We start from the raw sequence: 12,876 nt of genomic DNA, 5'->3' as shown, positions 1-12,876 counted from the left end.
TATATTAAAGACTTCATTGTCACTGCACATATGAATCATGAAAATCAGCTGTAGAAAATTTGTGGAATTACCTAGGTAATTTTTATCTTAAATGTATAATTTTATTCCTCTGTATATCTAACCATATTCTTTCTCAGGCCTTCACTGCGGCACTTCAGACTCAGTGGAGCTGGATCCTTCAGTTGTGCTGTTGCATCGAGACTCACCTCAAAGAAAACACAGCCTACTTCCAGGTTTGAACTTTAACAAACTATAATGTCATTTATCCTATCATTTTTCTACATTTTACTGAATAACTTCCTGTTTTGTTTTAGTTTTTCTCAGATGTGAAGGACGCCGAGGAGAGGATGAAGAAGATGCAGGAGATGATGAAGAAGAAATACACCTGTGAACGCTCTGTGACAGTGACCAGATTGGAGGATCTGCTCCAGGATGCTGCTGTGGGTGCAACTAATCACTACTATAACGTGTTTAGGCAGTGTTAAATCTTATTATTATTTTTAATTTATTTATTACTTAACCATATGTTAATTTGACAGATCAGTATAGAGATTGGGATTGTATCAGAGAATAACAAACCTATGGAGATTTTAAAATGCTAAATACTTGCCATTCACACATTAAATATTCTCATTCTATAGTGTATTGACTGTATTTACCAGTAGTGAGCTACTTCTTTTTTATACAGCACAGAAATGTATTTTAGTCATGGCATTATAACTTCCTGCTTTTTATTAGTGAGCATGTTATATGATCAGATAGACAAATATAGATAACATAAATGATTCGCCCACATTTATTTTAGTGGAAATGTTGTATCATATATTTTTACATTGTCTTATATCTTGTCTCCAGGATGAGAAGGAGCAGTTGTCTGAGTTTAAGACTCACATCGAGGGGCTGAAGCGCAGAGCAAAAACTGTAGTCCAACTCAAACCTCGAAATCCGGCCACCCCCATCAAGGGCAAACAGCCGATACAGGCCGTGTGCGACTTCAAACAGATGGAGGTACAATATATTTTTATACTAGATTACATTACAGTATTGACAGCTGCATTATTTTTCACAACAACTAATTTTATCTCCTTTACATCCATAAATCTCCTCTTTGGTCTTCTGTGTCTTAGCAGCTCAAACCTCAGCATCCTTCTACCAATATTCACTATTAGGTCACCCTTAGATCTTGAGCTTTGGTCAGGAATACGCAGCTAGAAGATTAGCCTACTGTGCCTGGTTTGGGTTGATTGGGTAAACCAGAGTGCCTGTATAAAATTCATCCAGAGAGTGAGAGAACATAAAAACTCCAAAGACAAAACCCAGCCCCCCAACTGCTTCAATTTGGCCACTTAATTTTTCTCTAAAATATCAAACGTGAACTGTCCCGCTAATATCCTACTGTTATTGAATATATGAAGTTCAAATATTTTAAGTGAATAAAAATTGCACATATTTCATGTATAAAGCCTAAACTATTCACATCAAGAGATTACCAAATATTCTTGCAATATTCAGATACTTTATTCGGGTTACTTCAGACAATATTAAAATCTTCTTAATTAATCTCACTAAACTTTACTTCATCTTGTTTGGTCAGATCACTGTGCACAGAGGAGATGAGTGCGCTCTGTTGAATAACTCACAGCCATATCAGTGGAGGGTCCTGAATGACAAAGGCAGCGAATCAGTCGTCCCCTCCATCTGCTTCCTAGTTCCACCGACCAATAAGGACGCAGTCAACTCTGTCGCCGGGTAAATCTATATAATTGACATAAATATAATAGATTCTCACTGAGGTACATAATTATTGAAAAGTCTTGGTTTAGACCTGGTTTAGTCCTCTACCTAGACTGTTTTTCTTTATTAATCAGGAAAGGTTTATGGCTTTGTCCCTCTGAGATTTTTTCATTTCTTTTTGTTACAAATCATTTATCACTTATTGTGTTTCAAAACGGATTTTCTTTTTTTTCAACCTTTATTTTACCAGGCAAAACATTAAGAACAAATTCTTATTTACAATGATGGCCTGGGCATGCCAGAGCAGCCAAGGGAAAGGGAAGGGGAGTTAACACAATTAGACTCACATCATTTCATTAAAATATAAAACAAACATTTACATCTGTCACTAAAAATCTCCTTTCGTATCATTAGTAAAACATTTACAAATGTCTTTAAAAATTACCTTCAGTTTACATTTAAAAGCAGAAAGAGAAATGAAGGAGTCCAGTTTAAGTGAGCTTTGAGCCAAATTCCAATTATTAGCAGCGGCGCATCGAAATGACATGAGGCCAAGAGAAGACCTAGACTTAGGAACTTTCAGTTTGATGAGCTGTGAGGACCGAGTGTTGTATCTGGAGGGAGACTCTTGTACGAGCAGCTGACTTAGATAAGAAGGTGTGAGCCCTAGCATGGTTTTATAGACAAACATAAGCCAATGCATATTTCGGCGACACTGCAGTGAGGGCCAGCTCACCTGAGTGTACAGCAGACAGTAATGTGTCCTAAAGGGGGCATTTGTAAATTTCAACTGTACTCTTGAAACCAGTTCTTTTAGCTTCAAGACATTTTTTTTTTTTCATTCCATGTTTAGGGGGTTGTTTAGTCCTAGTTAGCCCTGGTTTAGTCCTGTCTTAGTGTTTTGTTTTTCTTTTATTAGCCAATGAACAGATTAAAAGATAAAAGTTAAATGATTTTGTTTTTTTACCCCACCTCAGTTTGGATGGTAACCTCCAGCGGCTGCAGTCCCAGTGGCAGACTCTGTTCGTGGACATGAAGAGCCTCCTGTCCTGGCAGTACCTCATGAGAGACATCCACATCATCAAGACCTGGAACATCTCCATGGTAATACTTACAAAAAAATAATAATAACAATAACACTGTCTGTAAAAACTGTAACAACAATGAATGATGGTAAGAATGATGTGCAAGTGAGTGCTTTGAGAAACTTTTGAAGTTTGTAAAGGTCAAATGTAAGTAAATAATATTGTAGTGTTCTGGTGTAAGGAAACACGCCATATTTCTTCTGATTGTTTGCCATAACCCACGCCAAAAAAGAGCAGTCTCAATTCACTAGAGCCAGTCTCCAAAACAGACCAGTAACTTCAAATCAATCTTCACATGAACTTGTCGGCATAGCAACAACTATCACTTACAAAAACAGTTACAACAACAACAACACATAAACATTTACAAGAACAACAGAAAATGTCAACTCTGAACTAAACACAAAATATAAAATCATTACAATATTATTTATGATGCTATACTGAAATAGTGTATGTCATAACAAATGTATAGCAATCACTGTCAGAAGCTGGGTGGATATTTTTGGGCCATTTTAGATTAAATTTTTACCCTCCATATCATTGCACAAAAAGCAATGAGTACAATTGACAACAATATGTCTGCCTGAAACAAAACAAAAAAAAGGAACAACTCCCAACTTACCACACACACATTCATACAACACCAGATGTACAAATACTGTAGGAAAAAGGAGCACCATATTCTAGCAATAAAATTAAAATAATAATAGTACATCTAAAGATATATATCAAAGCGATAAATGTATTCAGCTATTACGACCATCCTCTTTCTCTCCTCTGTCTCAGTTTAAGACCCTGCGTGTGGAGGAGTACCGTTTGGCCCTCAGAAACCTGGAGCAGCACTACCAGGACTTCCTTCAGGACAGCCAGGACTCACACATGTTCGGAGCCGAGGACCGGATGCAGGTTGAGGCCAACTACAACAAGGCCAACCAGCACTACAACATTCTGGTCACCTCTGCAGAGCAAGGTACGCATCAGTGTACAGGGGTAAACAAATATGGATACAATGTAGAAACTGTAAAAGAAGTTTTCATGAATATGGGTGCATTCTCAGTTGCATAAAGGTTGCATATAGTTGACATGTAGTGATTGGATTAGATATTTGGTTCAGTATAAACTAGAGTATGGCATAAAGGTATTAACACACACACTTCCTGAACCACACTTTTTAATAAAACCACACATATGGTAGGGCTTTGTTTTTGGCCCAGAACTACACTAACTTTTTTAGTGAACAGTTGTTATGGATTCTGTTTCATGTTCACAGCTTCTTTTACATGTTAGAACATTGTATTTTTTAAGTATGGTACAGGAAAACAGATCCTATATTAAAAAAGAGGAACTGCAGACTCGTTTTTATCCACCCCATGTTTTCATCAGACTTTTATTTTGAAATTTGGCGATGTATGTGTATGTGTGTATGTGTATGTATGTAAGTGACTGTTGGGTTCCTGTTACAGGGGTTGAGCCTCCAAAAGCAGGTAAGACTCAGGCCTGTGTGCATTGAGGCTGGACTGGCACATTTCAAATCATTTTACTCATCATGATTACAACAGGTTTTCTTCCTAATAATCAGTGCACTATCCTCTATGTCTATGGGCATGTTCATGTTCATGTTTGAAATTAACAAATGGACTAATAATTGACTATCAGTATGAAATTAAAGTTATCTAACTCTGACTTGTAAAAGCTAAACAGGCATGAATTGAAAATATTTAAATTGCATTGCACAGTAGCTCACAAATTAACCCAGAGCACCCTGATAAAAATATAAAATACTTTAACATACCTGCCCGCATTATGTGATTAATATTTCTATATACTATGTAAAGACACGTGTTAATAAATTACACTGCAGTGAATTTGTTTTAGTTATATATTAAAATGTAATTGTTTGATTTAGTGGTCAAATGTTGATAAAAATTTGGTACACACTGTGCTAATTATTTTACATGTTTAAACTACAATAGAGGTATTTTCAATTACAAAAAAGTAAAGTACCTTCTGGGCACTGAATACTGAATATATATTGAATGACTGAAATGCTGACTATTCTAATTTATTTACATGTGTCTTTATAATCTTTGAATCAAGTTTAAACTTAGACATCTAGACATTTTAAGTCCTGAAACAATGCCTAGATGCCTACTTTTCTAGTGAATTTAAAATTTCACTTTTATAACTTGTCATTAGTGATTATAAATTAAAAAACAAACAGACATTTATGTTTTAATGTGTTATTTAATTGTTTTTCCCTCATTTCTCCAGGCGAGCAGGATGAGTCTGTGTGTAAGACTTACCTGTCTAAGCTACAGGACCTGAGGTTTCGGTTGGAGGGCTGTGAGAATCGGACCGTGACCCGACTGAGGCAACCTGTTGAGAAGGAGCCACTCAGAGCCTGTGCACAGAAGACCGCAGAGCAGATGGTATATAATAAAAGGCTTAATTCTATTACAACAAGGTTTAAGGATTAATATTATTATAAAAAAAGTAAGTTCACAGTGACACTAAATTCCCTAGTGTGGCAATGAGGTATATTAATAATTATTTGATTATTGATCAATTATCAGTACGAAGTTAATAAATTTATAGAGATTATAGAAATTCGATTGGCAAATACCTGATGATTGACAACATTTTATTAAAAGTGACTAAATTTAATTGACACAAATTTAAATGTGTAACTTAAAGCCCTTAAAGATTAATTATAGTTGGGATATTGTATTAAGTTGTAAGTGAAAAGTAAATTGCAACATCAGATGTGCTGCGTGCAGATGAAATACTTTGTCAACGCTCGTCTTTTTTAACCTCTGATAAGATGTTTTGGTTTTTTGTGCTTTTCATCCTGGACAGAAAGTGCAGTCAGAGTTGGAGGGTCTGAAGAAGGATCTGGATTCGATCGCTGATAAAACAGAGGAGATGTTGTCATCTCCTCAGACTCTTAGCTCTGGTCCAGTCCTTAGATCTGAACTGGACCTGACCCTCAAAAAGATGGACCATGTCTACGGATTATCCTCAGTCTATCTGGACAAGTAAGCCACAACATAATATAGATCCCATTTATTTTATAGGCCACAATGTTTGTAGGGGTATAATTTTAGTAGTGGTTTAGGTTTAACTTTGATGAAGTTAGTTCAGTTTTTTGTTTTATTTTTGTTAGACACATTTCTAATTGCAGTACAGTCACAATAGTTTAAAAGTGATAAACACCTTTAAAAAGCATATATAAAGTAGTGATAATCATTAATCATTAAATAAGTAAACAAAGATAATGAAGTATGTACCAATATGCAAGATAATCTGCATATCTGTATAACTTAAATATACAGATAAAATATAGGTAGATACATTCTACACTGCACAAACGAGCAATGCATTCAGCAATAACTAAAATCAGGCTTTGTTCTAGATTGGTTTCAGTTCAATTCCAGCCAGGTATAGTCTTTCTTGAACCAGCTGTATTCCAGTTTTACTTTTTGTCAAGTTTAATTTAAGTTGTGGCTTCATATTTTAGTGATTGTGTCTACTAATTTCTTACTATTGCACATATTTTCTCAGGTTAAAGACCATCGACGTTGTGATCAGAAACACCAAAGATGCAGAGGACACACTCAAATCCTATGAGACTCGACTTCGTGAAGTTGGAAAAGTTCCGGCCAATAAAAAAGAGGTGGATGAGCATCGCAGTCAGCTCAAGGTTGGTCTATTGAAACGGTTATTCTAAAATGTGCCTTAGAATAAAATAATTACATTACAATTACAATGAAATTTATTTGACATTACTTCTAGACTCCACACTTCTTATTCTGAATTATATTTACATTATTAAAGAATATTAAATACACTGAGTTTTATCAAAGCCTCTATGATAGATTAGTGAATCACTCTATATGCACAATTAGCCACAGTGTGTTATCTTACATGATTCAAATAATTATGATTGTCGCTCCCCTCTCTTCACCAACTTTATTTACTAAATTACTAAAAATGCAGCATTGATATTTTCTAATGTAGGGGTTATTTGAGGGGTGATTTTGAGAATTTAAAATGCCAGTAATTCAAAACAGAAAGTTTAACAATTTATGAACAATATAATGCCAATATAAAGCAAAGCAATATCTTCATGAGACAAACAGGTGGCACACTACGTACCAGAAAAGTTACAGTGCACCTTTGACCTCATTATTTTTTACCCTATAGAAAATGCGATCTGAAGCTGAAGCTGACCAGGTGGTGTTTGAGCGGCTACAGGATGAGTTAAAGAAAGCTTCGGCCATCAATGACAAAATGAATCGAATTCACAGCGAACGCGACGCAGAGTTGGAGCACTACAGGAGCCTGGTGGAAGCTCTGTTGGACCGGTGGCAGTGTGTGTTTGGTCAGATCGATTTGAGATTAAGAGAACTGGACCTTTTGGGGAGACACATGAATTCGTATGGACAGAGCTACGAGGCCCTGATGCTGTGGTTAAAAGAGGCACGACAGACACAAGACAAGATCCAGGCTGTGCCAATAGGGGGCAGTAAAAGCCTCAAGGAGCAGCTGGCTCAGGAGCAGGTGAGATGTGAACCTGAAAGAATTATAAAATAGTCTTGTTTTTTCTTTGGTTTTGGTTTGGTGTTTTTTGTTTTGTTTTTGTTTTTTGCATATTGTCATCTTTTCCTATACCTATATTAATGTTTACAAACTGGACAAAACCTGTTTAAGATTTAATACATTTTTAAACTTTTTTTACACTTGACATAATTACATTTTCTTTTGTTATGGACCCGACATGGGTAACTAAGGGATTACACAGACTTATTAATATAATAATTATAATTATCGCCAGTTTTGTGATAATACTTTCGTCCAATCTGTTGTACACCCAGTGCAACTGATGAAATGCTGACTGTATTTGTATCAACTAATACTGACATGTTATACAAATAAACATTATGTATTATTTATGTTATAATTTGAATTGAGAGAGCTTGTAAGAAAATATTAACAGTATCCTAACCTCTTTTTTTGTGTTTTTGTAAATCCTAATTTTATGTTTTTATATTTGTAGAAATTGCTTGAAGAGATTGAGAAAAACAACGACCAGATTGAAGACTGTCAGAAAAATGCCAAGGCTTACATTGATTCAGTCAAGGTACATAGCAACTACCATTTGAAATGTTTAAAGATGGTGTATGCCATTTTACAAGATATCTGTGTATTTATGTAGGATTATGAGCTGCTGTTGTTGACTTACAAAGCAATGGAGGACCCCACTGTGTCTCCTCTGAAGAAACCCAAAATGGAGGGTGCCTCTGACAACATCATTCAAGAGGTACCAGTTACCAATTACAACCACAATTTAATCAAATCTTTGTATTTTCTTAATTGTATATGTTTCTTTCAGTATGTAAATCTGCGAACCCGCTACAGTGAGTTGATGACTCTCACCAGTCAGTACATCAAGTTTATCATAGAGACACAGCGCCGCTTGGAGGAAGAGGAGGTAATTGCATTTAATAAAAATTTCTATCAAACAAGAGCTCATCAGCCGTCTCTCTCTGTTAACTAGTTGGTGTATGGGAAACTCATTCTCATTAAGTCTTTCTAAAATGCTGGCACAAAAATAATTTGTCATCATTATAATGGCAAATGTTATTTTCTAATATTTTTACTTTTTTTTTTAAACAATACAAATAAATATGTTTACTATGAATTACAAGACGCACAATAATTATTTAAAGTGAAGCTAGTCAATTTGCAATATTATTAAAAATGTAACTTTTGATTGAGCGTTTGACTTTTTAAAAACACTCCAAATATTTCCCATACAATATTCATTTTAACAAACTAGCATCAGCTTTAACCTAGTCATGTATTTACATATCTACTGTATGTAGCTACATGTTTTAAATAATAATTCCTTGAATTATTATCCCTATAACCCTTAACATCTTTGTTTCTTTTACTCCTTTTGCTTTTACTAATACAGAAAGCATCAGAAAAGCTGAAGGAGGAGGAGAGGAGGAAGATGGCTGAGATGCAGGCTGAATTAGACAAACAGAAAAAAATTGCAGAGGCTCAGGCAAAATCTGTGGCAGCAGCAGAACAAGAAGCACAGCAATTAAAATCTCAAATGAAAACTGAGGCTAGTAAGAGACAAGACGTCGCTGTGGACTCCGAAAAGCAAAAACAAAACATTCAACAAGAGCTACAGCAGCTGAAGACTTTGTCCGACCAGGAAATCAAGTCTAAAAACCAGCAACTTGAAGAGGCTCAGCTAACACGCAAAAAGATAGAAGAAGAGATTCATATTATAAGGATTCAGCTAGAGACGACTATAAAACAAAAGACAGTAGCAGAGGGTGAGTTGGACAAACTTAGGGACAAGGCGGCAGATGCGGAGAAAATGAGAAAAGCTGCACAAGATGAAGCTGAGAGATTGCGCAAACAGGTGAATGAAGAAACGCTAAAGAAAAAACAAGCCGAAGATGAACTTAAAAGGAAATCTGAGGCCGAAAAGGAGGCAGCCAAACAAAAACAAAAAGCGCTAGATGACTTGAAAAAATATAAAATGCAAGCAGAAGAAGCTGAGAGGAGAATGAAGCAAGCGGAGGAGGAAAAAGTTCGTCAGATTAAAGTTGTGGAAGAGGTTGCACAGAAATCAGCTATAACACAACTACAGACAGCAAATTTTAATGAAAAAACATCTAAACTGGAGGAGTCGCTCAAAAAGGAACAAGGCGCAGTGCTTCAACTCCAAGAAGAAGCAGACAGATTAAGAAAACAGCAAGAGGAAGCGGACAGGGCCAGAGAAGAAGCAGAGAAAGAGCTGGAGTTGTGGCGTCAGAAAGCTAACGAAGCATTGAGGATGAGACTGAAAGCGGAGGAGGAGGCGCAGCAGAAAAGCCAAGCACAACAAGAGGCCGAAAGACAAAAGGCAGAGGCAGAAAGGGATGCTAAGAAAAAGGCCAAAGCTGAAGAGGCTGCTCTCAAACAGAAAGAAAATGCCGAGAAGGAGCTAGAGAAACAACGTGTTTTTGCTGAACAAATCGCACAACAGAAATTATCTGCCGAACAGGAGTGCATAAGATTGAAAGCAGATTTTGAGCATGCAAATCAGCAAAGAGGTCTGTTGGATAGCGAACTGCAGAGGTTGAAAAATGAAGTTTGCGAAACAGAGAAGCAAAGGAAACAACTTGAGCAGGAGTTGGCGAAGGTGAGAGGCGAAATGGATGCATTGTTACAAATGAAAGCGAAAGCTGAAAAAGAAACAATGTCAACTTCAGAGAAAAGTAAACAGCTACTGGAGACCGAAGCACTTAAAATGAAGCAACTCGCAGAAGAGGCAGCTAGGCTGAGATCTGTGGCAGAGGAAGCAAAAAAGCAAAGACATGTTGCGGAGGAGGAAGCAGCGAGACAGAGAGCCGAAGCTGAAAAAATACTTAAGGAAAAATTAGCGGCAATTAATGAAGCAACCAGACTTAAGACAGAGGCAGAGGTGGCGCTTAAAGCCAAAGAAGCTGAGAATGAGAGGTTGAAGAGACAAGCAGAAGACGAAGCCTATCAAAGGAAGTTACTGGAAGACCAAGCAGCGCAGCATAAACAAGATATCCAAGAAAAGATCACACATTTGAAGAGTTCCTCCAATTCTGAACTGGAGAGACAGAAGACTATTGTTGAGGAAACGCTTAGACAAAAGAAAGTAGTGGAAGAAGAAATTCACATTATTAAGATCAGCTTTGAAAAGGCGGCAAAAGAGAAAGCCGATTTGGAAAAGGAGTTGAAGAAGTTGAAAGATGTCGCGGATCAAACGCAAAAGAGTAAAGATAAGGCGGAAGCTGAGGCAGAAAAAATGAAAAAATTTGCTGCAGAAGAGGAGAAGAAACGTAAAGAAGCAGAGGAGAAGGTGAAGAGGATTAAGGCAGCAGAGGAGGAGGCAGCCAGGCAATGTAAAAACGCCAAAGATGAGGTGGAAAGACTCAAGAAGAAAGCAGAAGAAGCTAACAAACAACGAGAAAACGCAGAGAAAGAGGCAGAAAAGCAAGCTGCATTAGCAAAAGATGCTGCCCAGAAATCCACTGCTGCTGAACTCCAAGCACAAAGCGTCCTCACCAAAAATAAGGAAGACAGTTTGGTGCAAGAGAAGCTACAAAAAGACTATGAAAGCGCTAAGAAATTAGCTAACAATGCTGAGAAAGCTAAGGAGAAGGCTGAGAAGGAGGCCATGTTGTTAAGGCAAAAAGCAGAGGAAGCAGAGAAGCAAAAGAAATTGGCAGAGGAGGAAGCTGCGAAACAGGCAAAAGCTCAAAAAGATGCAGAGAAGTTACGGAAAGAAGCACAAGAGGAAGCAGCAAAACGCGCCAAAGCTGAGGCCGATGCGTTGAAGCTTAAACAACAAGCTGATGCAGAAATGGCAAAACATAAAAGTGAAGCAGAACAAGCACTCAAGCAGAAATCTGTCGTGGAAAAGGAACTGATTATTGTGAAATTACAACTAGAAGAAACAGACAAGCAAAAAGGAGTGCTGGATGACGAGCTAAAGAGACTCAAGAAGGAGGTGGATGATGCCGTTAAACAAAAGGCACAGGTTACAGATGAATTGGCTAAAGTTAAGAAACAAATGGATGAACTTTTGAAGATAAAACTTAAATTTGAGGAGGAGAACAGGCGACTGATGCAAAAGGATAAAGATAGTACACAGAAGTTATTAGCTGAAGAAGCGGAAAAGATGAAAGGTTTAGCAGAGGAGGCAGCTAGGCTAAGCGTGGAAGCTGAGGAGGCCGCTAAGCAAAGACAGCTAGCCGAAGCAGACCTTGCTGAACAAAGAGCTTTAGCTGAGAAGATGCTAAAGGAGAAAATGCAAGCTATCCAGGAAGCAACCAAATTAAAAGCAGAGGCAGAAGAGTTGCAGAAATTGAAAAACCAAGCACAAGAAAAGGCAAAGAAATTGTTGGAGGATAAAGAGCAAATTCAGCAAAAATTAAACAAGGAAACAGAAGGATTTCAGAAGTCACTAGAAGCTGAACGTAAAAGACAACAGGAAATGACAGCAGAGGCGGATAAGCTTAAGAAGAAAGTGAAAGAGCTAAGTGATGCGCAGGCCAAAGCTGAGGATGAAGCCAAGAAATTCAAGAAACAAGTGGAAGAAGTGAAAGTACAACTTGAAATTAGTGAGAAACAGACTTCAGAAGTGGTGGTTAAAAAACTGGAGACTCAGAGATTACAGAGCACCAAAGAGGCAGATGATCTGAAGAAAGCAATCGCTGATGTAGAGAAAGAGAGAGAGAAACTAAAGAAGGAGGCGGAGGACCTGCAGAGGAAGTCCAAAGAGGTATTGTAAAACAAAATATTAGATGTCTATGACCTGTGCATATAACTTTAAACACGCTAAGTCAAGGCAGTATTGGTGTATTGACATGGATGTAAATTGTTGGTGTTTTTAAACACTTGGTCAGATTGTTTGGTTCAGTTGTATAAAGATGCATTCCATTATCAGTGTGTAAACATAAAAGGTAAAATTGTTAGTGAATTTGAATACCTTTTTCCATCCAGATTTGGTTAACCACTAAAGAGATACACTGACTATGGAATGTACATAATATACAACCCTGGTAACCTCTGATCATGTCTAAAAATCTGCCAGCAATTATATTTGAATGTCATTTTATATAATACTGCAATGTTGAATGATATAACAATTGAATCCAGTTTAATATGTACCAACTTCAAGACTAAGTTACTTTTTCCTTTACTATTTATTTACTATAATTATAAAATATATAGGATGCTGAATGTGAAACAGTTTTAAAAGCTGATAAATATGTAAAAAAAAAAACCCAAAAAAACAAACATATTTAACTTAATTTCAAGAATGGACACTTAGTTTGCCGAAATAATCACCAGAGCCTTGTCTGAATTAACTGGTTTGTACCCAATCACTCTCATCACAACCTGATAAAATATTACATAATTGCAAAAAAAAAATGACTCTACCATGAAGTCGGCTACATTGGCAGTTGAAATGAAAATAATGATACATTATTTTTGTAACTTCTAACGTTTATGT

The 12,876-nt window shown here is 36.8% G+C and overlaps 1 protein-coding gene across 22 annotated transcripts in view; it reads left to right on the top strand.

The window, feature by feature from the left end:
* The window catches only part of pleca (plectin a), a 113,337-nt gene that overhangs the window by 93,048 nt on the left and 7,413 nt on the right, over window positions 1-12,876 (top strand). For 18 of the 22 annotated variants that reach the window (XM_055225441.1, XM_055225447.1, XM_055225449.1 and 15 more), the window contains 15 exons: window positions 138-233; window positions 315-440; window positions 856-1,008; window positions 1,595-1,749; window positions 2,712-2,838; window positions 3,609-3,792; window positions 4,286-4,306; window positions 5,094-5,251; window positions 5,679-5,857; window positions 6,384-6,522; window positions 7,026-7,382; window positions 7,879-7,962; window positions 8,038-8,142; window positions 8,215-8,313; window positions 8,800-12,141. In XM_055225441.1, coding sequence (XP_055081416.1) covers window positions 138-233; window positions 315-440; window positions 856-1,008; window positions 1,595-1,749; window positions 2,712-2,838; window positions 3,609-3,792; window positions 4,286-4,306; window positions 5,094-5,251; window positions 5,679-5,857; window positions 6,384-6,522; window positions 7,026-7,382; window positions 7,879-7,962; window positions 8,038-8,142; window positions 8,215-8,313; window positions 8,800-12,141 — 5,325 coding nt within the window. The remainder of the gene's footprint in view (window positions 1-137; window positions 234-314; window positions 441-855; window positions 1,009-1,594; window positions 1,750-2,711; window positions 2,839-3,608; window positions 3,793-4,285; window positions 4,307-5,093; window positions 5,252-5,678; window positions 5,858-6,383; window positions 6,523-7,025; window positions 7,383-7,878; window positions 7,963-8,037; window positions 8,143-8,214; window positions 8,314-8,799; window positions 12,142-12,876) is intronic. The other 4 variants (XM_055225452.1, XM_055225454.1, XM_033975246.2 and 1 more) reach the window with 1 other exon arrangement.

Source organism: Periophthalmus magnuspinnatus, chromosome 11 (assembly GCF_009829125.3).
Source record: "Periophthalmus magnuspinnatus isolate fPerMag1 chromosome 11, fPerMag1.2.pri, whole genome shotgun sequence".
NCBI lineage: Eukaryota > Metazoa > Chordata > Actinopteri > Gobiiformes > Gobiidae > Periophthalmus > Periophthalmus magnuspinnatus.
The sequence above is the reverse complement of the archived record's forward strand: the minus strand, read 5'-3'. Positions and strand labels throughout refer to the sequence as shown.